General features: G+C 41.7%; 1 protein-coding gene across 12 annotated transcripts in view; it reads left to right on the plus strand.

The window, feature by feature from the left end:
- Positions 1–25,378, plus strand: part of SRPK2 (SRSF protein kinase 2) — a 254,374-nt gene that overhangs the window by 139,639 nt on the left and 89,357 nt on the right. Inside the window, exon 1 of one of the 12 annotated variants that reach the window (XM_047695779.1) lies at positions 12,028–12,089. The exons of 10 other annotated variants lie outside the window; for them this stretch is intronic. In XM_047695779.1, coding sequence (XP_047551735.1) covers positions 12,043–12,089 — 47 coding nt within the window. In that variant the 5' untranslated portion in view covers positions 12,028–12,042. Of the gene's footprint in view, positions 1–12,027; positions 12,090–17,382; positions 17,451–25,378 lie in introns of those variants that run through there. One more of the 12 variants, XM_047695778.1, reaches the window with a different exon arrangement.

The raw sequence follows: 25,378 nt of genomic DNA on the forward strand, positions 1-25,378 counted from the left end.
TAGTTGTACGTAATCAGCAGAAACTCTGATGTTTCTGTATAAAAGAGATAAATGACTGTAGATATTAATTTACTCCAATGTAAACAAAAAGGTGTTTTGGTGTCCTCTTCCAATTCGTTTCTGTGGCCCAATACCACACATGTAAAAGACTTGGGTTACATCTTTCCTATTCCCTTTAGTATCCAGATACTGGAATGTCAGAAATTTCTGTTTTAAACATTTTTTGAAGAGAGATATTTTCAGAAGGTTGATGTGCCTTGCAGCTGCAAATGTAAATTTTCTAAGTGTTTCCAAAAGCTTTAAATCTAGGCACTGTACTGTTCTCCTAGCAAGTTAATTTTCTGCATACAGTGGGCTCTATCCATTCCTGGTGTCAGACACTTCTCCCGTCCCAGCGTGGGATGTTGGTTTTGGCCATCATTCATATTTTTGTTATTAAAGCCTTCTCTTTTTAAAATAGTAGATTAAAAATACTAAAAATAGCTGGTAAGTATGGAAATTTGTCTGTATCAGTTATTTCCCCTCTTCCTCATTTCTGTGAGGGTCAAAGTAGGTTGTGAGATGTTTGCTATGCTTTTTAAAACAATGTCTTTTGGGCGCCTGGGTGGCTCAGTGGGTTAAGCTGCTGCCTTCGGCTCAGGTCATGATCTCAGGGTCCTGGGATCGAGTCCCGTATCGGGCTCTCTGCTCAGCAGGGAGCCTGCTTCCCTTCCTCTCTCTCTGCCTGCCTCTCTGCCTACTTGTGATCTCTGTCTGTCAAATAAATAAATAAAATCTTTAAAAAAAATAAATAAAAAAAAATAAAACAATGTCTTTTTAAATGAAAGAGAAAAGAAAATACACTTCTTGGGCCTCTCAGAACTGCTTTGTATTATTAGTATAGGATATTGGATTTTCTGGATAATTAAGTATAATGAAGTATGCTGTAGCTACCTCAGTTTTTACCCTCACTGCCCCACAATCTGGAAGAGGGCATTCCATTACTATATTTTTAGTGCTTTTAATATTTACATGATTGACAGAAGAACTGTGACAAGGTGAATACATTAAAATCTAAAATGTTTTTCCTTAATAATATATTCTGTACTTAAAAAGTACTATTGAGAATTACTGGTTCAATTAATGGCAATAAAGATTCTAGCAGCACATTCTCCTTTAAAGGGACTTCCTGTGGTCTGTGGCATATGGTGTTTGTTTGGCAGCAGATGAGGTAAGGGGATAATAATTCAAAGGAAAGGTGGTCTAGGAGGGTGGGATGGGGAGAATTAATTATAGTTTTAAGACTCGTTAAGCCCTCTTGCTGGACTTTTCCTTCATTATTTTCCTTGATATGATTCTGGGTCCCCAGTTACCAAGCTTAGATCAAATTGGTCTGTTTTCTGTTCTGCAAAATGGAGGATAATAATGCCCTCCATGATAGTGTTGTACAGGGGAGTGAATGAATACACATTTTGTCAAGAGTTTAGGATGATACCTAGCACTCGTTTAATCTCAGTAGTTATTACATATAATACTTCTGTTATATTCTTTATACTGGTGGCATGGACACAGGAGTGCAGAAGTAGGTGAACATGTTTTGTTCATGTTCTTGCCGATGTCTATGAATTGACGAGAAGATAACCATGTAAATGTCTTGAGCCCGGTGAGGGTGCGGTGAAGTGAAGCTGGATGGGAGGTGACAAGTGTCTGTGATGTGTAATGGGTTCTGAGCTGTGAAGAAATTCTGGATTTGAGGCATAATGTGGCTTTTGAGGTTGGAAGAATAGGAATGGTTGCATCATTGAAAGAGACAGAATTTTTAAAATACTGGAAAATATTTAAAATATTGGAATTTTAAAAATATTATTTAAATATTTTAAAGAATTTTAAAATATTAGAATATTCGGATCTTGTGAGGTGTTGCAGAATTTGAGGGTAAGTGTGAATTCTTCCAAATTCATAATGAAGTGTTTCTGAAAACATTTTTTATCTTCAAAGCCAGGCTATGAATTTGGAACCCAAGGGAGAAAACCTAGAAAAGACAAAAAGACTGTGCCTACCTAATGTCCCTTCAACCAGAGACACTCTTCAGATTTACATTCTGATTGTTGATTGTGTGTTAGTGCTTTAACTATTTTTTGTAGACTTGATGTCTTTGTACCTTGAAATTTCCCTGGGTGAGGTTATAAAATAACAGAGATGCTTTACTTTGGGGGCTCTTTGGGGAGAATTTCTGGGAGATTGTCTTCAAACTCAGGGACATGGATTTTGGGAGACATAAGCTTCTTATCTCCTGGTAAAGCCTTGGGATAATGTCCAGTCAAATCCTGGGCTCAGATCCTTCCTGATTTTTGTTAAGCTCTCTGGCTCACTGTATGGCTTACTTCACTTGGCTGGTAGCCCCATATCTTCCCTTATAAAGCTTCAAGTGAACAAAGTCAGCTTAATAGGAAAATGATAAGCTCTGCATTTAATTTTACTTAAAAACATATATACAGGGGCGCCTGGGTGGCTCAGTTGGTTGAGCGACTGCCTTCGGCTCAGGTCATGATCCTGGACTTCCGGGATCGAGTCCCGCATCGGGCTCCCAGCTCCTTGGGGAGTCTGCTTCTCCCTCTGACCTTCTCCTCTCTCATGTTCTCTCTCACTCATTCTCTCTCAAATAAATAAATAAAATCTTTAAAAAAAAAAACATATATACATAACATGGAGCTATAGTTCACATAGCATATAGTTAACTCGTCTAAAAAGCACAAGTCCGTGGTTTTGATATATTCACCCAATTGTGTAACAATCACTACAGTAAATTTTAGAACATTTTTATCACCCCAAATGAAATCCTGACCCCTGTAGCAATCATTCCCCATTTCCCATTGGCCCCCAGCCCTGGACAACCACTAATCTGTTTTCTCTACAGACTTGCATAGTTTGGACATTTGGTACAAGTAGAACCATGTGTTTGGTTACTGACTTCTTCCACTTAACATAATGTTTCGAAGTGCATCCATACTGTAGCATATATTCGTTCTTGATTCCTTCTTACTGCTGAATAATACTCTGTTGCACACATACACTACATTTTGTTCATCCGTTCATTAGTTGATGGACATTTGGGTTTCTGGTTTTTTGGCCCTTTTGATTGATGCTGCTATGAATATTCTTGTGCAGATTTTTGAGTCAACTTTTTTTTTGTTGTTTGTTTGCTTTTCTATTGGGTATACTTAGAAGTGAAACTGTTAGGTCATATGGTAATGCTTATGTTTCCGCTTCTGTACAGACTGCCAGACGGTTTACTAGAGCTGCTGCACTTCCTTGCATTCCACCTGCAGTGTAAGGGATTCCCAGTTTTTCCACATCCTTGCCGGCACTTGTTACTAGCTTTTATTTAATTGTTATAGCCATCCTATTGGGTGTGAAGTGGTAGCTCACTGTGGTTTTTATTTTTATGTCCCTGATGGCTAATGATGTTGAGCATCATTACTTATCATCATGTGCTTACTGGCTATTTGTTTATCGTCTTAGGAGAAATGTCTGTTAAGATCTTTTGCTCAATTTTTAAATTGAGCCATTTATCTTTTTTATTACTGAGTTGTAAGAGTTCTTTATTTGCTTTCAGTTATTGAGTTTGGGAGTTACGGTGCCTTTGATTCTGGGGGAAAAGGGGCCAAGCAACAGTTAATAGTCGCAGTTGTAACCACTCGCCACTAAGGTGTCTCCAGTAATTTAACACAGAAGGGTAGAGTAAGTGAGAGATGAGAAGTGATTAGCTCCTGGTGCAGATGAAAGCAGTCACTGCTCTTATCCTTATATCCCAGTCAGGATATTCTTTTGATTTAACCCAAACTTGGGGCGGGGAGCTTTCTTTCTGAGGGAAGGTCTTTGCTGCTGGTGACAAGGAAATCTTTTTATTTTTTTATTTTTTGGAAATCTTTTTAAAGCATGAATTTTGTTTCTTCCTTGAACACATGCAGTTTTTTTTTAAAGTAAAAAGTTTTTCTCTTATTTTTGTGTATTGTGAAGTACATAAATGTAATCCCTAAATGCTTCATAGGCAGGTAAGATTTTGTATTTATTTTACTTAAAATAGATTTAGGGGCGCCATGCTGGCTCAGTCAGAAAAGCACGTGACTCTTATCTGTGGGTGGTAAGTTCGAGCCCCATGTCGGGTATAGATGTTACTTTAAAAAAATAAACTTTAAAAAAGCATTAAAAAAATAAAATAGAATTACTATTTTGGCATACTTATTACCATATTTTGGAGGCCTTTAGATTCTGAGACGCAACAGAAGTTTGTATTTGGTAATAAAACTATATTTTAAAGTTAACTTTGGGGTGCCACAGTGGCTCATTCGATTGGGTGTCCAACTTTTGATTTTGGCTCAGGTGGTAATCCCAGGGTTATGGGTTCCAGCCCCGCATCAGGCTCTTCACTCATGTGGAGTCTGCTTGTCTTTCTCCCTCTCTTCTTCCCCCACAAATCGTTCTCACTCTCTCTGTCTGTCTAAAGTGAATAAATAAAATCTTTAAAAATATAGTTCATTTTATTAGCACTCTTCACAGCTTTTAAATTCTGCAGCAGCATTGTTCAGTAGAGCACACTGTGATGGAAGTACTCTGTCCAGTATGGCAAACAAGCCTGCTGCGTGTAGCTGTTGAATGCTTGAGACGTGGCTGATAAGACTGCTGAGTCTTTAGGTTAATTTCTTTAATAGTTAAAACTAAAATTTAAATAGCCACATGTGGTTAGTGGCTATGTTGCCCAAGTTCTAGATGCTACAGGTGTGGAGCCTCACTAATCTATTATGTTTTTTAGAAGTATGAATTCAGCTATAACGAAATTGTTATAGGAAATAAGGGCAGTGTGTTTTTGGCAAATATTTTTACTGAATGTATTTTCTATTTTCTCTAGTCTGAAGAGTGCCTGTTTTCTATGTGGAGCCTATTAAACTTTATAAATAAAGTTAAATTTCTGTGTCTATCTGTAATTACAATGTAGAAAATGGCTCCGCAGATTTTCACCAAATTTAGAAGGTTTCAGATGTTGTGAGTGAAAATATAGGCTGTGTGTCATGCTTAAGACTGGATTTGGGGAGTATGGTGGCTGTTACCTATAAGAGGCTGATGGATGATGGGAAGCCCTCCCTGCCACACCTAATCCAGGACCCGGAACATACAGAACCAACTCGTGGGTTGAAGTATGACTCTTAAGTAGAAAGTAACTAGGGCAGTGATTCTAACTGCTGGTTGCCCTCAGTCTGTAGCTTGCTCCAGGGATAGCAGCTGCAGTGATTCTCCAGTGCAAATGGAGAGGGCTGGTTGCTAGGCTTAAATAAATTACTCACTGTCTTTAAGATGGAAGAGGAAGCCAAATTTTATTGACAGTTTTTGGATGGTGGCAGGATTCTAGGTAAATTTAGCTTCGTTAACATGAGTATGAAAGCTTCAGAAAGGAAAGGGAATCACTTGATTTGATGTTTTAACACCCTTTTTATATTTAAGCTCATGTGTGTCTTGAGATTAGTTTTTTTGTTCATGAAAAGTTTAACTTTGATTTAACAAGTAAACATTTTAATTTTTTTTTTTGGGGGGGGGCAAGAGAGGATGTTTAGTTCACTTTAAATGGTAGATAAACATACCAAATTCATAAAAGTATACAACAGGGATAATGGCAAGATGTATTTTAACTGGCAGTTTGCAGTTCAATTTAGAATTCTGCATGTTCCAAAATGGAAGAAGGTGGCAAGCTGAAATTTGAGCCAGCCGTAACTGTATGACAAGTGAGGGGTGTGTTCGTGGGGGAGAGTGGGTTAAAGTCTTTTCTGAGGAAAGGATAGAGACTCTGGATTCCTAGAAAGAAACTCTGACAAATAACTTGTCTTTTTTGGGGAGAAAATGATGGAATATTACAGAGGACATAAAAGCACTCAAATATAGGGACACCTGGACGGCTCTATTGGTTAAATGTTCAACTCTTTTTTTTTTTTTTTTTTAAAGATTTTATTTATTTATTTGACAGAGAGAAATCACAAGTAAGCAGAGAGGCAGGCAGAGAGAGAGGAGGAAGCAGGCTCCCTGCTGAGCAGAAAGCCCGATGTGGGGCTCGAACCTAGGACCTGGGATCATGACCTGAGCCGAAGGCAGCGTCTTAACCCACTGAGCCACCCAGGCGCCCCAATGTTCAACTCTTGATTCTGGCTCAGATCATGATCTTGGGGTACTAGGATGAAGCCCCAGATCAGGCTCTGCACTCAGCCCCTCTTCCTCTTCCCCTCGCCCCAATCACTTGCACACTCTCCCTCTCTTTAAAAAAAAAAAAAAGCACTGAAATATAAAATGAGAGAGGGCAGTGTGATTTAATATTGTGTGGGAGTTATTAGTCTGTAGATGCTGCTGGGACAGTTGGTTATCCATATGGGATAAACGAAAGCTAGAGCTCTACCTCACACCTCAAAGAACATTTCCAGGTGGATAATTACCTATGTTACCAGTGGATCAGAATTGAAGATGTGCATAGCCCGTTGATTAGAGCTTTTACTTCTGGGTATATACCTTCAAGTATATGGTTTTCATGTTTTATTCCTTTGTGACCCACTGCATATACAGAACTTCGCATGTAGAACTGAAAGTTTTTTAAAGAAACAATCCTCATAGTAAATCAAACACACTTTTCTACATTATTCCATTTTTTAATAAAATACTGCTGTGACCCAGGGCACTGGTTTCATGAGCTACTGGGTGTAGCTTGACAGAGACTGCCTTTGAGAAACACTTGTGCATGTGTATAAGGAGACGTGCGTGACAATTTCAGCATGTTTGTAATAATGTGAAGTGATACATGTTAAAGTATAAAAACGTGCATAGGTATGATGAACCTTAATTTTGGGATAGCTCTTACCAGTAGAAGGGTTGGGGGAGGATCTGAGGGTCTTCAAGTCTGTCTGTTTTAAGTTAGTCTCTAAAACGGTCTGAAGCACATGGGACAGGGTTACAGTTTGTAAACATGGCAGCTGCGCATACTTTGTTGTATGCTTGAAGTCATGGAATATGATATAATCAAGACGGGGGAGAAAAGAAGGAGCCGTGGTGTTGAGGTGAGGCTGGGTTTGCAAGCAGGATCATCAGGATGTATTCATTATATTAAGAATATTTTTGCTTTGGGTTGCCTGGGTGGCTTGGTTAAGCATCTGCCTTCAGTGTGGGTCATGATCCCAGGGTGCTGGGATGGAGGCCCGTGTCTGTCAGGCCCCCACGAAGGGGAGTCTGCTTCTGCCTCTGCTGCACCCCCCGCAACTTGTGCACGCTCTCGCTCTCTCTTTTGTGCTCTTTCTCAAATAAATTCCTTTTTTAAAAAAAGAATATTTTCCTCAATCTCAATGGCAGAAGGGCTTGTTTTATTTATTTTTTAAAAAGATTTTTAGGTTTATTTGACAGATAGAGAGAGAGAGTGAGCGAGTGCAGGAGGGCACAAGCAGGGGGAGCAGCAGGCAGGGGGCTGGGGAGGGAGAAGCAGGCTTCCCACCAAGCCAGGAGCCTGATTCGGTACTTGATCCCTGGACTCCCGGATCCTTACTTGAGCTGAAGGCGGGTGCTCAACTGACTGAGCCACCCAGGCGCCCCAAGGGCAGAAGGGTTTAAAAAAGGCATGATGATACCAGATTGGTGTTCTTAAAGGCCCTCTTTGAGTACAGTGTGGGACAAAATTGAGGGAGCAGAGGCTGAGGGGGGTGTAATGATTCCGTGGGGTGTTTGTGAATGGAACAGAGCAGGACAGTGAGAGGGTAGGAGGGGGAGGGTGGCTAGACATGGAGGAGGCAGTCAGTTTGTTGGTGTCTGATCAGATGCAGGGGTAGGGACTGACACTGAGGTAACTCCTAGCTTCCTTCTTCACCACTGACGTGTGTAAAGATGGTGGCCTTCCCCAGAAGGGGAAGCAGAAGGGCTGGATTAGAACTTAAGTCAGGTTTTCTGTAGGAACATGATTATGCTCATCATTTCTGCTTGATTCCATTTCAGAAGAACTAAAACTAATATTTTATAATCATTGTTTTATGTTTATAGAATAGTATTTCTTTTTAGTTTTGATTAAAAAGGTGATTTTTGCACTAAAAATGAAACAAAGAAAGGTACTAAGATTGTATAACAAAGTACCAGTTTGAATAGTAGTAGAGATACTTGAGATGATTATAATAGGGAATTGGTTTTGCCTCATGATACAATTTATATGTATTTACAGAACTTTTAGATGTATCGTTAGGTATTGGGTTAATCTGTTGGGATTTTTTTAATTTTACGAATTACTTTCTCAAACATTAAAAGAATTTTTTTTTTAAAAGATTTTATTTATTTATTTGACAGAGAGAGAGAGATCACAAGCAGGCAGAGAGGCAGGCAGAGAGAGGGGAGGAAGCAGGCTCCCCGCAGAGCAGAGAGCCCGATGCGGGGCTCCATCCCAGGACCCTGAGATCATGACCTGAGCCGAAGGCAGCAACTTAACCACTGAGCCACCCAGGCGCCCCAAAAGAATTTTTTTTTTTAAAGTACACTCCATGTCCAGTATGGAGCCCAGTGCAGCGATGGAACTCACGACCCTGAGATCAGCAGTTGGATCCTTCTCTGACTGAGCCACCCATGTTCCCCCGAACATAAGGATTTTTAATTGTTCACTGTCATGGTTCTATAATTTTAACTTCTGTTTTCGTTGCAGTTAGTTTCCGGAAGCCAGTTTTGCATTTATTCTTTTATTACTTTATTGTTCTCCTCCGCACATGAAAGAAGTTTGATAAAATCCAAAGTTGACTGTTCCAGCCGACACCATATGTATAAACCGTTTTTCTGTAGGAACATGCTGGAGACGCACCTGGTAGTGGAATGGAAACCAACGTTGCTTCTCTATGTCTTTCTGTGTTGGAGCTGTTACTTAAGAACCTTCAAGGATGACATGTTAATAGTCACTACTGACACCAACAGGCACGGCTCTGTGCTGGTCATCGGATGGTCTCTCTCTCTGTAAATCGTTACAGTGCCTGCCACAGTGCACGGCACATGGTTAGTCTTTTGTAAGTATTTGTTGAATGAAAACCATGGCCAACATAGTGAGGATTTGAATCTTTCACAGTTTCTAGTGTCTTTTGAAGGTCAGTTATTACTTTATGAAGTTAAAATATCACTCCTGAAAGTGTATTTGTACTTAGAGTGAGAGAACAGATGATGGTTCTCAGTGAGCAGGATTAAATTAAGTGGCTTGGAATGCTCCCTTAAAATAATGTAGGATAGCAGGAGCCCTTTGGTGTTGAAGCCTTCACTGGTCAGGTGGTTTAATAAAGCATTGGTGTGATTTCCGGATAAAACCTTTTTGTCTGTTTAAATTTCCATATATATTATCCGTAATTACAAGGTAATAATTTTATTGTATTTGGATATTTGATTTATTTTTATTTTTATTTTTTTTAAGATTTTATTTATTTATTTGACAGACAGAGATCACAAGTAGGCAGAGAGGCAGGCAGAAAGAGGGGAGAGAGGAGGAAGCAGGCTCCCTGCTGAGCAGAAAGCCCGATGCGGGGCTAGATCCCAGGACCCTGGGATCATGACCTGAGCTGAAGGCAGAGACTTTAATCCACTGAGCCACCCAGGCGCCCCTGATTTATTTTTAAAAATTAAGGGTAGAGGGATGCCTGGGTGGTTCAGTGGGTTAAGCCTCTGTCTTCGGCTCAGGTCATGATCTCAGGGTCATGGCCCTGCATTGGGCTCTCCGCTCAGCGGGGAGCCTGCTTCCCCCTCTCTCTCTGCCTGCCTACTTGTGATCTCTCTCTCTGTGTCAAATAAATTAAAAAAAAAAACCATAAAAATAATTTTAAAATAATTAAGGGTAGAGAAGGACTTAGTTGGGGCGCCTGGGTGGCTCAGTGGGTTAAAGCCTCTGCCTTCGGCTCAGGTCATGATCCCAGCGTCCTGGGATCGAGCCCCGCATCGGGCTCTCTGCTCAGCGGGGAGTCTGCTTTCTCCTCTCTCTCTGCCTGCCTTTCTGCCTACTTGTGATCTCTATCTATCAAATAAATAAATTAAAAAAAAAAAAGAGAAGGACTTAGTAGTTTTTATTTTTTTATTTATTTTTTTTTAAAGATTTTATTTATTTATTTGACAGAGAGAAATCACAAGTAAGCAGAGAGGCAGACAGAGAGAGAGGAGGAAGCAGGCTCCCTGCTGAGCAGAAAGCCCGATGTGGGGCTCGAACCCAGGACCTGGGATCATGACCTGAGCCGAAGGCAGCGGCTTAACCCACTGAGCCACCCAGGCGCCCCGGACTTAGTAGTTTTTAAAAATAAGGAAATAATTTCATGTTTTTTAAAATTTGACAGAGAGCAAGAGTAGGCAGAGCAGCAGGCAGAGGGAAAGGGAGAAGCAGCTCTCCACTGAGCAGGGAGCCCAACGGGGGCTCGATCCCAGGACCCTGGGATCATAACCTGAGCTGAAGGCAGATGCTTAATGACTGAGCCACCTAGGTGTCCCTAATTTCATGTTTTTAAATTAAAGGATATGTTAAATGTTTGCACATTTGCAATTTTCACAATACCTGTGGAGCAAGAACTCCATTATCTGGGGTTCTTTTGTTCTTCACCTCAACTGTCTCAGACACAGGGGAGAGTAAGAATGGGGAGTTTTGAGATTGTGCAGTGTGCAAGGCAGGGAACCAGGAGCTGGGTGGTTGGAGGTGGTGCTAACACTGCAAGTGGGGGAGCCCAGTGTGTCCCTTCAGTTCACGATCATGCCAGCGGGATGTGGGTAGCATTGTCCTTATATCTGCAGAGGACACAGACATTTCACAGGAGTTGATGGCAGAAGGAAGAGTATAAGTTATCAGAAAAATGGCTTTTATGAAGCAGAAGGTTGCACAGAGGTGGCAGATAGTTAAACTTTTGGCATTCTGGTGCAGAGGTGTGGCAGGACGAATTGCAAAGGAGGGGCCTTTAGTCCCATATTGTGCCTGGATTGTTGAAATGTGGAGAGCTTGTGATGGGTTAGCACATCAGGAACTTCTTTTGAAGATGCTTTTTCATTTTCGGCGATGTACCGGAAAGGATCTGGAAGGCAACAGCAAATAATCCATTGCAGGTTTTTTTTGTTTGTTTTTAGGCTGAAGAGAAATCTTTTCGAAATTGCTGTCCTGGGCACCTGGGTGGCTCAGTGGGTTAAAGCCTCTGCTTTCGGCTCGGGTCATGATCCTAGGGTCCTAGCATCGAGGCCGCATCGCGCTCTCTGCTCAGCAGGGAGTCAGCTTCCCCGTCTCTCTCTGCCTGCCTCTCTGCCTACTTGTGATCTCTGTCTTTCAAATAAATAAAATCTTAAAAAAAAAAAAAATTGCTGTCCTTGAGCCTGTTCTGGGCAAGTGGAGTTAAGGTTGTGAGGTGTCATAGTCTCATGTTTTCTTTGGACTGTTGGGCCCTGGGCTGAGGCAGCAGGTCCTCTGTGGTGTCTGTGTGCAGCTCAGTGCCGCACTCAGCCGCTGCGTCTTACAGCTCGGTCATTTTGCATAAAGAGTAATTGCATCAGTGGTGAAAGTTTCTTCTGTGCTCTTTGTGCTTTTTAAGAAATTAGTCTTTAAAAAGATGTATTAGAGGGGCGCCTGGGTGGCTCAGTCTGTAAGTGTCTGCCTTTGGCTCAGATCCCAGGGTTCTGGGATCAAGCCCTGCATCGGGCTCCCTGCTGGGCAGGAAGCCTGCTTCTCCCTCTCCCACTCCCCCTGCTTGTGCTCTCGCTTTCTCTCTCTCTGTCAAATAAATAAAATCTTGGAAAGAAAAAAAAGACATATTTGAATAAATGCAAAAGCATTTAGATAACGCCTGGCTTGTAGCAGTAACTAGAATTTCGCTGGCTTTTTCCACCCTTAAAATTACAAATACAAACTTCCTTGTTCCGGTTCCAGTGTAGACCCAACCAAGTACTCCAGGAGGTCAGGGTCCATATCTGTTCATGATGAAACAACACAGACCTATACAGTGTTAGTGTGGTTATTGCATGTAAGTGGAAGTCTTTCAGAAGTATGTTTTTAAGATTCATGTTATCATGGATTCAGCTTCTGTATTTGTATCAGAATGCTCTTTCTCAAAAATGTAAGTAATGATGAAAAAGTTAAAAGGAATGTGGGGGAACAGTGTTTAAAGAAATAGATACCAAGTATGTAAAAAAAAAAAAGTAGTTTTAAAACCGTGATTTTGATGTTAACAAAAACAGTTTCTGCTTAAAATGCTTATAAAATGGCTAGAATATTGTCTTCAGTATTGTTAGATCAAATTTTACTTCACATATTGAGTTTCATACTTTGTTGATTATAGTGCCTTTTTGTTGTTATGTCGCATGGGATGCTCCTTCCGATAAGCAAAGAGTCTCCTGCTGCTGCCGTGTGCGGGAGCCCGTACCACACTGTTACGCTCCCAGTACAGAAGCTCCCTGGTGAGGAGAGCCAGGGGTGCACAGGTCTCCGTACAGCAGTCTTTAAATGTCTGTAATCTCTGATCTGATCGTTTTACTCCTGAGACTGTGTCCCAAGAATATAATTTGTAAGATATAGACAAAGATGTTTGACCAAAGATATTTTTAAACATTATTAGATACAGTTTTTCGAGGCTTAAAACAAAGGAATGGTTAAGTAATTTTGGTAGATGTGTGTCATGAAGTAGTCTCTGCCTATTAAAATGGCATTTAGAGAGTTTTTAATGACAGAAGAGAATGCTCATGACTCCTGGAAAGAATATCCTCAAATTAAGTAAGGTATATATGGGTAAAAGTTGGGAGGACATATATGGAGATATTATGGCTTATCTCTGTACACTAGGTCTGTAAATAATTATTTATAGCTCCCTGATATACTTTTAATAATGAACAAAAATGTTTTTGTTATCTGAAGAAAAATAAATACTATTTTTCAAGCAGAAATACCCCAGGTCGTATCTCTGATTCGGCAAGGTGGCTCTGGTGAAGGGAGAGATGGGCTGAATGGGGAGGGACTGCACGTCAGAGATGGATGCAGGAGGACGGTGTTTAAGGCAGGGGTTGATGGAGGGATAGCCTGTAGGACGAGCGGCTTTGGGATTCAAGACAGTCATCAAAGAATGATTTGAGGCATAGATCTTTGCAAACAGGTGCAGTTGGGGTGAAAGTAGACTTTGGTGTGATGTTGGTTTGAGATCCTAGAAGAAACATGCAGATTTCTGCTCACCAGTTTGGCAGGCTGGTAGAGATGCTTGTCTAGGTCCAAAGTAGGGCATGAGGGCGGCTGCCACTGGCAGGTGAATGAGGTATGAGGAAAGTACGCAGCAGAGAAGGTCCAGGGGCCCGTTCAAGGCCACAGGGCTCATCCTATTTAAATGAGGTCTGTGGGGGCACCTGGGTGGCTCAGTGGGTTAAACCCCTGCCTTCAGCTCAGGTCATGATCTCAGGGTCCTGGGATCGAGTCCCACATCGGGCTATCTGCTCTGCAGGGAGCCTGCTTCCTCCTCTCTCTCTCTCTGCTTGCCTCTCTGCCCACTTATGATCTCTCTCTCTCAAATAAATAAAATCTTAAAAAAAAAAAAAAAAAAAAAAGAGGTCTGTGAACTTTCCGGGCTGTGTATTTAACTACTGCTTTGTATTTTTCAAATTTTATTGAAAGGAGTGAAATATTATTTAGTTTATAAAAACAGGTATATAAAGGAACAGTATACTATGATTTAGAGATTTCCTTACGTCGTCAAAAAAAAGGTGAGCAGGATTAGTAAACCTTTCGGACTAAAGTATTCATGTGTAATTCATTTTCTGACTCTGCCAACTAAATACTGCAAATATTTTAAATTGATGATTTATAATTTTATCAGTTTCTACTCTTTACTTCTCCCCATTGTTAAAAGATGATTATATTGGCACTTATGGCTGTTGTTCCTCCTCCAGTGCTCTTTTAAAACATTTTAGACATTTAAGATACCAACTGAAACAAATTAGCCCCAGTCTGGGTTGAGAGAATTAATGCTGGGAATCTGGGTGCCTCGACATATCCAGGTGGTTAAGGCGAACTGTAGTGAAAACAGTGTGTTAGAATTCTCCTAGGGACGCCTGGGTGGCTCAGTTGGTTGGACGACTGCCTTCGGCTCAGGTCATGATCCCGGAGTCCCGGGATCGAGTCCCACATCGGGCTCCCAGCTCCATGGGGAGTCTGCTTCTCCCTCTGACCTTCTCCTCACTCATGTTCTCTTTCACTGTCTCTCTCTCAAATAAATAAATAAAATCTTTAAAGAAAAAAAAAAAAAAGAATTCTCCTAGAATGGTGTGCTGGTTGTGATGTGTTTCATATACTGACAGGCTGTGGAGAGAATGACAGTGTCAGCTGGGTGTCGCAAGTCAGACTGTCTAAACGACAAATGGGCCCTAGAGGTCGGGGATCACTTAAATGATTCAGTGTAGGAAACATGGATTTTACTAAACTCCATCTTTTGAGCAGTGGCTGTATTTTGTTTTTTGTCTGCTGATTTGAAAACACAAATCATTTAAATGAAATCTTACTTCATTTTTCAGGATTTCAATCACGTATTATTTGAGTTCCTCAGATTCTCTCTAATAAGTGGTAATGAGACTATTTAGCTTGTATGCCTCTGGGTCAAGAGTACACTAGTCAGAAAGTTTTCCCTGTTTTTGCTCCCAGTTTGTGACGGAGTCATTACTGGGATTCTTTACTCATGAATTCCTGACATATAGAAATAGTATCTATTCAACAGAATTTTTTATATTTGCAAACCAAACCTCATTATTTACTGCATATTTGGGGGAAAGAAAGGACTAGGAAATATACTCTTCAATTCAGAGAATTTCTGTGATTGCACTGAAGTTCCGAAGCTGTGTGAAGCGAGGAAATCAGAGTATTACAGGTGTGATGATTTAGAAAGTAGCACGTATTCACCTTTTCAGGTGTGGTTTTTCGCTCAGCATGCATTATTTAAGGTCTGTCTGAGTAGGCACCTGTGTGAGGTAGGAGGCAGCAAGGCCTAGTTCTTGTCCTTGGTCGTCTGCCGTAGCATAAGACCCGGTAAAGAACGCTGGACCACCCAGCGCTAGAAAGCTGGAGGGAACCTGGGTAGAGGGGCTAACTGACCTTCATCAAGGGAGAATCCAGTGGGTGATTTGTAAACGCTCTTCTGTATCACAGAAAAAGAGGAGGGTGGGAAAAAATTCCGTTGTAATTGTACATGGCTCTGGCCTGGGTGAGACTGTTGAGTTTCTCCAGGAAAGACTTCTCCAGACTCCTGCCCAGGAGGAGAAGGTGCAGCTGGGCTTGTGGTTGTGGAAGCAGCGTGGAGTAAGGAGTCCGAGAGTCTCACTGTTCATCGTCAAAATGTCGCTTATCTCAGTACCTTACCGTGTGCTCTGTGCCTCCAGTCTCCAAAACATCTAGTCTTGGCCTCAGGGACAGTTGTAATCTGGCCACTCTGAGGGGAGAGGGTGTGTGGGGAGGGAGCCTGGGCTTCATCCAGTGCTGCCACCCCCCCGCCCCCCCTCCTGCCGTACCCTGCCCTGGTGCTGAGGCTGCACCAGTGTCTAGTCAGTGTCTGTTTCTGCAGTGACTTTCACTTGTAGCTGCTTGTGTTCTTCCTGCTGCTCATCTCCTCCATTCACTTTGTTTTCAAAAAACATCAAATGTCTTGTTTTTCAGTTTTTACTTTTTATTGTCTTTGTTCTTGTGGGTTTTCTTGTTTTTTTATTATTGGAAAGACAGAAGAAATATGTATGCTAATCAGTCATGTTTAAATTAGACATTCTTGAACTGTGGTTTTCTGAGGTGGAACTCCTCCTACATAAGGATATAATTATTTATATTTTAATGGAATTAACCCAAAGTTGCTTTTACTTGAAGTGGGTGATTAGGATAGTAAATTTTAAGAAATATGCATTCGTTAAAAGGGAGATCCATTTCCTGAAGTCTTTTAGAGGATTAGAAATTTTTATTTCTGTCAGCCTTTCTTTGCTTTAGTCTCCTCCTATCTGTTTGCCCATGCAGTCGACCCTTGAATGACAGGGGTTTGGACTGAAATGGTTCACTTGCACAGATATTTTTTTTATATACAGTACAGTACTATAAATGTACCTTCCCTACAGTTTTATTAATATTTTTGTCTCAGTTTTTTAATTGTAGGAATACAATATGTAACATATATAACATAGAAAATGTGTGTTAACTGGCTGTTTATAAGGAAGGCACTTGGTGAACAGTGGATAAGTGTTTGGGGAATCAGAAATTATATGCAGATTTTTGACTGGATGAAGGTTGGTGGTGTTCCTGTCACTCACATTGTTCAGGGGTCAACTGTGTTTGAATCATAAGCACACTTGAGTGCATTACTGATAGACATCTGGTAGAGGTGGCAGTGCCTTCTAACCGTGGGTGTGTACCAGTCTCCTAGTGACTGTGTCCAGGACACATTCCAGACCCACTGAGTCACAGTCTCCTGGGCCTAGGCTTTGGTTTTTTGGAAAAGCTTCCCTGTGATTTTGGTGTATAGTCTGCTTTAGGAACTATTGTGTTACGGCTTCTAAGATAAAAGTAGATTAAATATTGCATGGCATTTATATCTTACCAGAAATAAAGTCCACATTCTTTATTCAAGGGTGTCAAAATCTGGTCCGAACCTTTCTTTATAGAATTTCTGCCAGTATTTTCCTGTGGGTCTGTTATGTGTCAGCAAAACTGAACAAGCCCTTTCCTGCCGCCATACCTGTGTTCACTCATGCAGTTCCCTGCCCCGAAAGTCTTTTCCCTTGCTACTTGTCCCGCCTCACAGGTGAGCCTCAACTGTGACTCCTTTCTCTAAGCATTCCTCAGGACTCACCTGGCCCAAGAGAGTGTCATTGCCTTTCCGTGTATTTTGTTCTTGTCATTGTTTCCCCTGGACCTTATAACAGTGTGGGAAACTATAAATTGAATATGTTGGGAGTTAACAGAAATAATATTTTCAAACCAGTGTGTGGCTTGTTTTAGTTTGTTATTTAACCTGATATACTTGTATATTATACCTGTATATAACCTGTTAGAGTCCTAGTTCTGTGAATAAAGATACATATTTTACTCATTTTAGCAAGAAAAAGAGTTCAGTAAATATTTCTTGAATACATAAATGAGGTATCTTCTCAGTACTCGGGAAATCAAGCAGAACTTGGAACTGTGAGGTAGAATCACAAAATTTATGACACAGGGAAGGGGAGAGAATGTCCCAGTCTGTGCGTTCTGTCAGCGGTGAGTTGGTGAGCTGCTCAGATGGGTCGAGGGCTCTAGTCCCTGCCCCGACAGCGCTGTGAGTTCGATGTTCATCGGGACAGTCTTCAGTTATTCGATAAACTCGCACTGAAATGGGACTCTGTTGTCTGTGAACGCGAGAGTCGTTTGTAGTATCTGCTGTCATGGGAGCTGGTCTTAGTACCACTGTATGTGTTGAATTTCTGTTCCACCTTAGGTAAGACTCTTCCTGTGTTTAAGGCTGGAGCTTTGGTTTTCTCTCCGGTTAGGTACTGCCCTTGTGAGGCAGCGCGTCCTCTCACACGGAGCGAAGGTCGGGACTGAGTGCCGGGTGTGTTATGTCAGTAACTGAGGGGTCCGCACTATTCTGTACTCGGTAGTGACGAGCACTGTGCTTACAGTTGATTGTCTTATTGCTGAGTAGTTATTCCCTTGTTTAGCCACAGTTTATCTTTCCTGCCATCATCTTTTGGACAGCATGAAATCAGCACATTATTTGTCTGAAGATTTACTTGACACTTATATCCAAAGTGCACGTGATCCTGATTTTTCTTGTTTAAAAGGTCGTTAGAAAGTAATACAGAAAACGAGAGCAAAAGACTTGGTGTGTAATGTTGATGGTGGTGACATGTGCATGCAGTGGAGGGCGTCAGAGTCTGGTGCAGGGGCGGGGGGCTGTGGTTCTGCCCGAACATGCAGGTTCCTGGGCCTCATCTCCGTCCTGGTGAGTCACACTCTGTATGCCGTAAGTGGCTGTCAGTAGCAGAGAGGACTCCTCCCGGTGCATGTGCTCACGTGTATTTTGTCTTTAGCCAGTTACACAACCAAGAATTCAGTTACTGGCTCCTGACACTTCAGTGATCTCACACAACTGTTTGACAAATTGCATTCTTCCTTTTGAGAGGTCTGGTGACAGTGTGGTTGTCATTCTCTGTAGGAAAGCTGGCTGTCCCCCCCCCCTACTTTTTTTCTCTCTTTGCTTTTGGGGTTCTTCAATTTTTCTCTATTGTGATTCCTTTTTATCTGGCATACTTTGTGCTTTCTGAATCTGAGAAGTTATTATTATTATTATATTATTTTATCAATTCTGGAGAATCCTCTGCTGTTATTTCTTCTAATAGTGACTCTTCTCTGTTTTCTCCCTTTTTTTGGATCCAGGTATTAATTTAGATCTTCTCACTCTACTGCATGTCTTAACCTTTCTTTCATATTTTCAGTCTCTTTATCTGTGATCTGTACTGGGTGATTTCTTCAGGTCCGTCTTCAGTCTACTTGTGGTCTAATCCGCTCAATGAATTTTAAGTCTTATTTTTTTCTGCTCATGCTTTATTTCCTGTATTTCTATCGACATTGAGGACATCCTTATTTTATATTCTGTATTCCACAATACTAGTATCTGAAATCTGTTTTTGTTGATTATTTCTTTTGGCTTGCTCGCAGGGTGTTGTTTCCTTGTTTCCGTGATGATTTGAAAAAACAACAAAAAAAAAACTGTTACATTTCCACAGTCTTAGTCACTGAGAAACCCGGGAGCCCGGACTGAGGGTACACTTCTCCCAAGAGGATTTGTTTTTACTTCCTCTGGGAGCCCTAAAACGGCAGCGACCCAGAAGCACTCTAGATTACTTGGCTTGGGAGGTTTCCAGGACGGGGCAGGTATGATGATAAACTCCGGTGCTAACTCCGCATGCTGGGAAGCGCGAGGCCATGAATTCCTAAGGAGGACTTCCCCATCCACACCAACCTGAAGAAGTTCGACACGGTATCCCACGTCCACCTCACTGGCCAATCCTGGGTGCTTGCTTCACTTCTTCTGGTCTTACCTCTTCCGAGAGCCTGTCCACGTAGTTGGAATCCTAACCTACTCCCACTTTATTCTGGAGCCTCTCCCGCTGGGATTGGATTTGGTGCTTGCAGAATGTCTCATTTCCTTGGAAAATGTTTTTCTGATGGCTTCTTCAGGTAACCACCAGTCTCTGAGAATGGCCACTCCTACAAGAATAATATGCATGTGCTTTAACATCTTCAAAGAACAATATACACAATTCCTACAGTGAGGTTGGTAGTAGGGCTAATTGAAACAACTGCCTTCAGAAATAAAGCTGTTTATTTAAAATTTAACAATATGGATGAATGAAACTAAAGTTCCAGAGAGACGGAATGTATTGGAGAAGACCAATAAATCTTCAGGTGATCAAAATTCTGTGCCAGCAATTGTGAATTGTCTCCCCTCTGGGGGATATCGTTTTTAATATGGGAACAGTTTTTTTTTTTTTTTAAAGATTTTATTTATTTATTTGACAGAGAGAAATCACAAGTAGGCAGAGAGGCAGGCAGAGAGAGAGGAGGAAGCAGGCTCCCTGCTGAGCAGAAAGCCCGATGTGGGGCTTGAACCCAGGACCTGGGATCATGACCTGAGCCGAAGGCAGCAGCTTAACCCACTGAGCCACCCAGGCGCCCCAATGTGGGAACAGTTTTGATGTGTAAAGCTCATTGTGTGGAACCCTAGCTCACAAGCTCTTACCTTTGTACTTGTCAAAAAAGACCCAGTTAGAATGAGTCATGTTTTTTTGTTTTTGTTTTTCAGGTTTTATTTATTTACTTGAGAGAGAGTGCACTAGTGGTGGAGAGGGAGAAGCGGGCTGCCATTGAGCAGGAAGCCGGATGCAGGGTTTGATCCCAGGACGCTGGGATCATGACCTGAGCTGAGGGCGGATGCTTAACTGACTGAGCCACCCAGGCGCCCAAGTCATGTGTTAATGGAGAAGATTTATTAAGCAATTTGTTTACACATTAAGTTTTAAAAATTCATGTTAGACATCATTCTCTTCAAAGATGATTATAACAACAATATAGCCCCCTTTTTTGTCTATAGGGATATGTGATTGTTAACAACAGAGATCCTGGTGAAACATTCCTAAATCTCTAACTAATCATGACTATGAGATCACACGGGTGTAGAAACACAGGGGTTAAGGGGTGGGGCTGAGGCCGGCCTTTGCATTACGACAGTCACAGGTGAACAGAGGGCCAGAGGCCCACTAGCAGTGTTAGGGGAGATGTCAGGGCATCCCTCTTAGCCACAGCTGGAGCCCTGCAGAGACAGACAGGTTCACAGTCACCACACATCGGTGGGGAGGGAGGGCAGGATTCACTTTGATACCCTGCCTGCCACTACATGCACAGTCACCATCCCGGCCCACTTATGTATCATCTCTCTCAGTTTTCACCACACTCTGACTTTCTTTCCAGGCCCCGAGAACTTGTCGCTGGATTTGTAAGTCCTAGAACTAATAGTGAAGCCTGACCACAGCCTTTCTATCAGAAAGCTGCATGGCAGTTGGACTTTGACCTTTAGCTGAACCTCTGGTTCTATATTAGAGCTCTGTAGTAAGTTCTCCTTAGCGGAACTGCAGGGAATGGGTGTCATAGGTGTGAACTACTTTCCCAGCATCTTGTTTCTCTTTCCTTATTTTCCTTTCCTGTCTTTATAAGTTAAGTAGGCGTGTATGCGGTACCAAATTGGAAAAGTATGGAAGGCGCATGAGGAATTTTGGAAACGTTCATTCCTTTCCCTGGCCACCAGTCACTGAGTTCCTCCCCCTGCATAGAGCCGTCACTGCCGTCACTGCTGGTTTCTTGTCGCTCCATCCAGAGATAGCAACACAAGGCACACCCTTCTTGTCTCTGCAGAGCCGGAGGTCCGCACGGCATAAGACACCTGCTTGGCGTCTTGTGTTTAGCAGGGCACGTCCTCCCTGTCTGTACATAGAGCACTGCCTCATTATTTCTGTGTAACACCTTTCTTGAGAGAGAATTCACCTACTCTAAATGTACCCATTTCAGGCGTACAATTTCAAGGTTTCCCAGTATACTTAAAGTTTTGCAACCATCACCAACCACTTAATTTTAGAACATTTCCATCACCCTGCAAAGGAACTCTTAGACGTGAGTCGTCCTCCCATTTCCTCCCATCCCCTTAAGCAGCTGTTGATCTTTTGTCCGTTCTGGGAACTGTGTAAGAATGGAGTCATTCACCATAATCTCTAGCGACCGGCTTCTCTGATCGACCATAATGCTTTCAGAGATCATCGTTGTAGCCTCTGAAAGTACTTTATTCCTTTTGATTGTTTTGTTGCTGGTAACGGGCATTTGGATGGTTGTTCCTTTTGGCTGTTACGAGTAGTGATGCACTGACGATTTATATACAAGTTGTTGTTTTGATGTATGTTTAGTTTCTCTTCATTGTTATATACCTGGTTGTGGAATTGCTGGGTCATACGGTAACTCTCTTCCAACGTTTTGAGAAAGTGCCTCCAGTTTTTCAAATGTCTTCAAAATGGCTGCACCATTTTCCTTTCTCCTTAGCAGTGTACGAGGGTTCTGATGTCAGCACATCCTTGCCATCACATGCTATTATCTATCTGTTATGTGTCAGCAAAGCTGAACAAGCCCTTTCCTGCCGCCATACCTGTGTTCTCTCATGCAGTTCCCTGCCCGAAAGTCTTTTCCCTTGCTACTTGTCACTCCTTATAGGAGAGCCTCAACTGTGACTCCTTTCTCTAAGCATTCCCTGGGACTCACCTGGCCCAAGAGAACATTGTTGCCTTTCTGTGTATTTTGTTCTTGTCATTGTTGCCCCTGGACCTTACAACAGTATAACAACACACACGGCACTTGATTGTTACTGATTTGAGATTATTATCCTGGTAATTGTGAAGTGGTATCTCATTGTGGTTTTGATTTTCATTTTTCTGACAGTGGATGATGAGCATGTTTTCTAGGAGATTTATTTAGTGTTAGATCTCAACATCTAGGTCTTTGACCTGTTATGAGTTATTTTTTAGTGTGTATGATGTGAGTTAGGAGTCTGTACTTTCCATGTGGATATTCAGTTGTCCCATCACTTTGTTGGCACTGCCCTTGTTGAAAAGACTACTCTTGCTGAAAAATCCGTTGACTATATGCTAAGGGTTTATTTCTGTACTCTCAGTTCCCGTCAACTCGTTTTTTTTTTTTGTTTTTTTTTTTTTTAAGAAATGACACCATAAGATGAACTTTATTTTAAAGCTCATAAAAGGCTTCACAATATCAGTTACAAACAGAATCAACATTTCTTCCAATTTACACCTTCACATGACAATGTACTGTGTAACAAGAGATATAGTTGAAAGATTTTGTTCTGCATGCTGCTAACACATTTCATTAGCTTTTGCTTTACTCATTGATTTTTAATATCAAAGCAAAAAGTCATACTCTATTGGACAGAATTAATATGCGTCCAACCTTTTGTCCATACCACATTGTCTTGATTACTGTGCCTTTGTGTAGTGCGTTTTGAAATCAAGAAGTATGAGTCTTCCAATTTTTGCTCTTTTTCAAGATTGTTTTGGCTATTCTGGGCCCTTTCATTTGCATATGAATTTTAGGAATGACTTGTCAATTTCTGCAAATAGGCCAGCTATTATTTTGCTATGGATTGAATTGAATGTGTAGATCATTTGGGGGCATATTGTCATCTTAACAGTATTAAATCTCCAGTCCATGAAGCTAGCATGCGTTTCTGTTTATTTAGGTCTTCTTTAAATTCTTTTTAATGTTTTTTAGTTTTTACTGTATGAGTTTTGATATTATTTTTTTTAAAGATTTTATTTATTTATTTGACAGACAGAGATCACAAGTAGGCAGAGAGGCAGGCAGAGAGAGAGGGGGAAGCAGGCTTCCTAGCTGAGCAGAAGCCTGATGTGGGGCTCGATCCCAGGACCCGGAGATCATGAGATCATGACCTGAGCCGAAGGCAGAGGCTTTAACCCACTGAGCCACCCAGGTGTCCCAAGTTTTGGCATTATTTTGTTAAATTTATTCCTAAGTACTTTATTCTGTTAGATGCCATTGTGGGTGGACTTTTCTTAATCTCATTCATCTCATTCTTTCTGGCAGAGTTGTATTGTATATGTCTGTCGTAATCTACCAGGTGTTATTAATAATAAGTCCTCTCTTGCTACACATTTGGGTTCTGATATATTGCTGTTTGCAGACCTTGTCACTGTGAGTGTATCAGTAAGATGAATTCCAGGAAGGAGGTGTGCTGAGCCAAAGGGTATTCAGATATTGGAATCATCTGTCCAATTTAAATTGAATATACACGCCCTGTTTATAATTTTATAGCTTATTTTTCAAACTTCTAGTAGTGGGCTGCATAGAAAAATGTTTCAGACTCTTTTGGTTGATCTTATTTATTTATTAAAAACAATGACATGCTGGAAGAAGTTCATGCTTTTAGAATATCGCCTATAGCAGTGTTGTCCAATAGAGCTTCCTGTGGTGACGGGAATGTTGTGGGTCTCCGCTGCCTAGTACCGTAGCCACCAGCCGTGTGTGGCTGCTGAGTGCTTCTGAGGCTAGAGTGATTAAGAACTGAATTTTAAATTTTACTCTCTTAATTAATTTGGCTAGTGCCTATTGAATTGTATAATTACAGTTGCTTTCAGATTTAAAAGTTGTGGATGTTTGCAGAAGTCTTGTCCAAAGTGGTACGTGTTGCATTATTTCCTGAGTAACACGAGGCAGCCGTGAGTGGTCGTAGTAAGTTTCGTCAACACACAGGTCTCAACAAACAGTCCTTCCTTTGTAGCCAAGGAGCCTACGCCCCTTTGACTTGATCACCTACAAACAGTATTTCGGTGGAAACACATATGGGTCCTACCTAGGTTTGCTGGCTCTTTTTCTCTTTTTCCTTTTTTTAGTGCATATCTCATCCTAATGTAAAAGGTAGGCTTACATGAGGTTTTTATACCTCATGTAAGAGGTATAAAGAATATATGCATATTCTTTAAAATCTGTACATAAAATGGGGGCGCCTGGGTGGCTCAGTGGGTTAAGCCTCTGCCTTCGGCTTGGGTCATGGTCTCAGGGTCCTGGGATCGAGCCCCGCATCGGGCTCTCTGCTCAGCGGAGAGCCTGCTTCCCTTTCTCTCTCTGCCTGCCTCTCTGCCTACTTGTGATCTCTGTCTGTCAAACAACTAAATAAAATCTTAAAAAAAAAAAAAGTCTGTACATAAAATATATGACTCTATATTGGTGATTATAGTCTTGGTCATTGTTACGGATTTTAAGCTGGTGCCTTCATAACCTTGTACTCTGGCTCCGCTAGGCTCTGCCCTGGGCCATTTCTTTCTTTCTTTCTTTCTTTTTTCTTTTTTTTTTTTTTAAGATTTTTTTTTTTTTTTTAATTTATTTGACAGATCACAAGTAGGCAGAGAGGCAGGCAGAGACAGACAGGAGGAGGAGGCAGGCTCCCTGCTGAGCAGAGAGTCCAATGCGGGACTCGATCCCAGGACCCTGAAATCATGACCTGAGCCGAAGGCAGAGGTTTTAACCACTGAGCCAACCAGACGCCCCTGCCCTGGGCCATTTCACTCATCATTTCTCCTTGGCATTCTCACGTACTTTGGAAAAGGCTGTAGCTACCATAAGCTGCTTGCTTATGAGCTCTACTTCTATTTATAGCCCAAATTTATATTTTTTAGCTATAGATTCTATATACCAAGCAAGCCACTATATTCCTATACTGCTGGGTGTCCCAAATGCCTCTCAAACTGAGATGAACTAAAAGAGAAGGAAATTTTCTCTGGAAACCCTTCCTCTCTTCCTCCTGGCTCTGTTTGCTATCCAAATTAATGGTAGTGCTATCTTACTACCAGAAATCTAGGAGGCAAAGACCAACCTCCACCAACTGAATTACCAAGTTCTGAGTTCATGGCTTTATCCTCTCTTCTCTGGGCTCCGCACCAGTTTCCTTGCTTCTGGCTTTTATCCTTTCTACCCATTCCACATACCAGTTCCGTATGTTCTTGGCAGAAAACATATCTCTTACATTTCAGTGGCTCCTGCTTGCTATAAGGATAGAGCCCAGCCTGCTTAGAACGGTGCTGTGGGTCATTCCTCCATGAGTTGATGACAGCAGAATCTCTTGCCTGTCTCCAGCCATGGCACTCCAAAGGCTCTTTTAGGCCTTTGTGCTTCTGGTCACCTTATGTCCCCGGGACTTGGGCCTCCACCTGTCTGCTGCCCCGACCCTTCGCGCTTTGTCCTGGTCAGTCCCAGCATGTAGGTGTTTCTGCCATCTCCCCCTCCCTGACGATA

The sequence above is a fragment of the Lutra lutra genome, chromosome 11, assembly GCF_902655055.1.
Source record: "Lutra lutra chromosome 11, mLutLut1.2, whole genome shotgun sequence".
NCBI classification, from domain to species: Eukaryota; Metazoa; Chordata; class Mammalia; order Carnivora; family Mustelidae; genus Lutra; species Lutra lutra.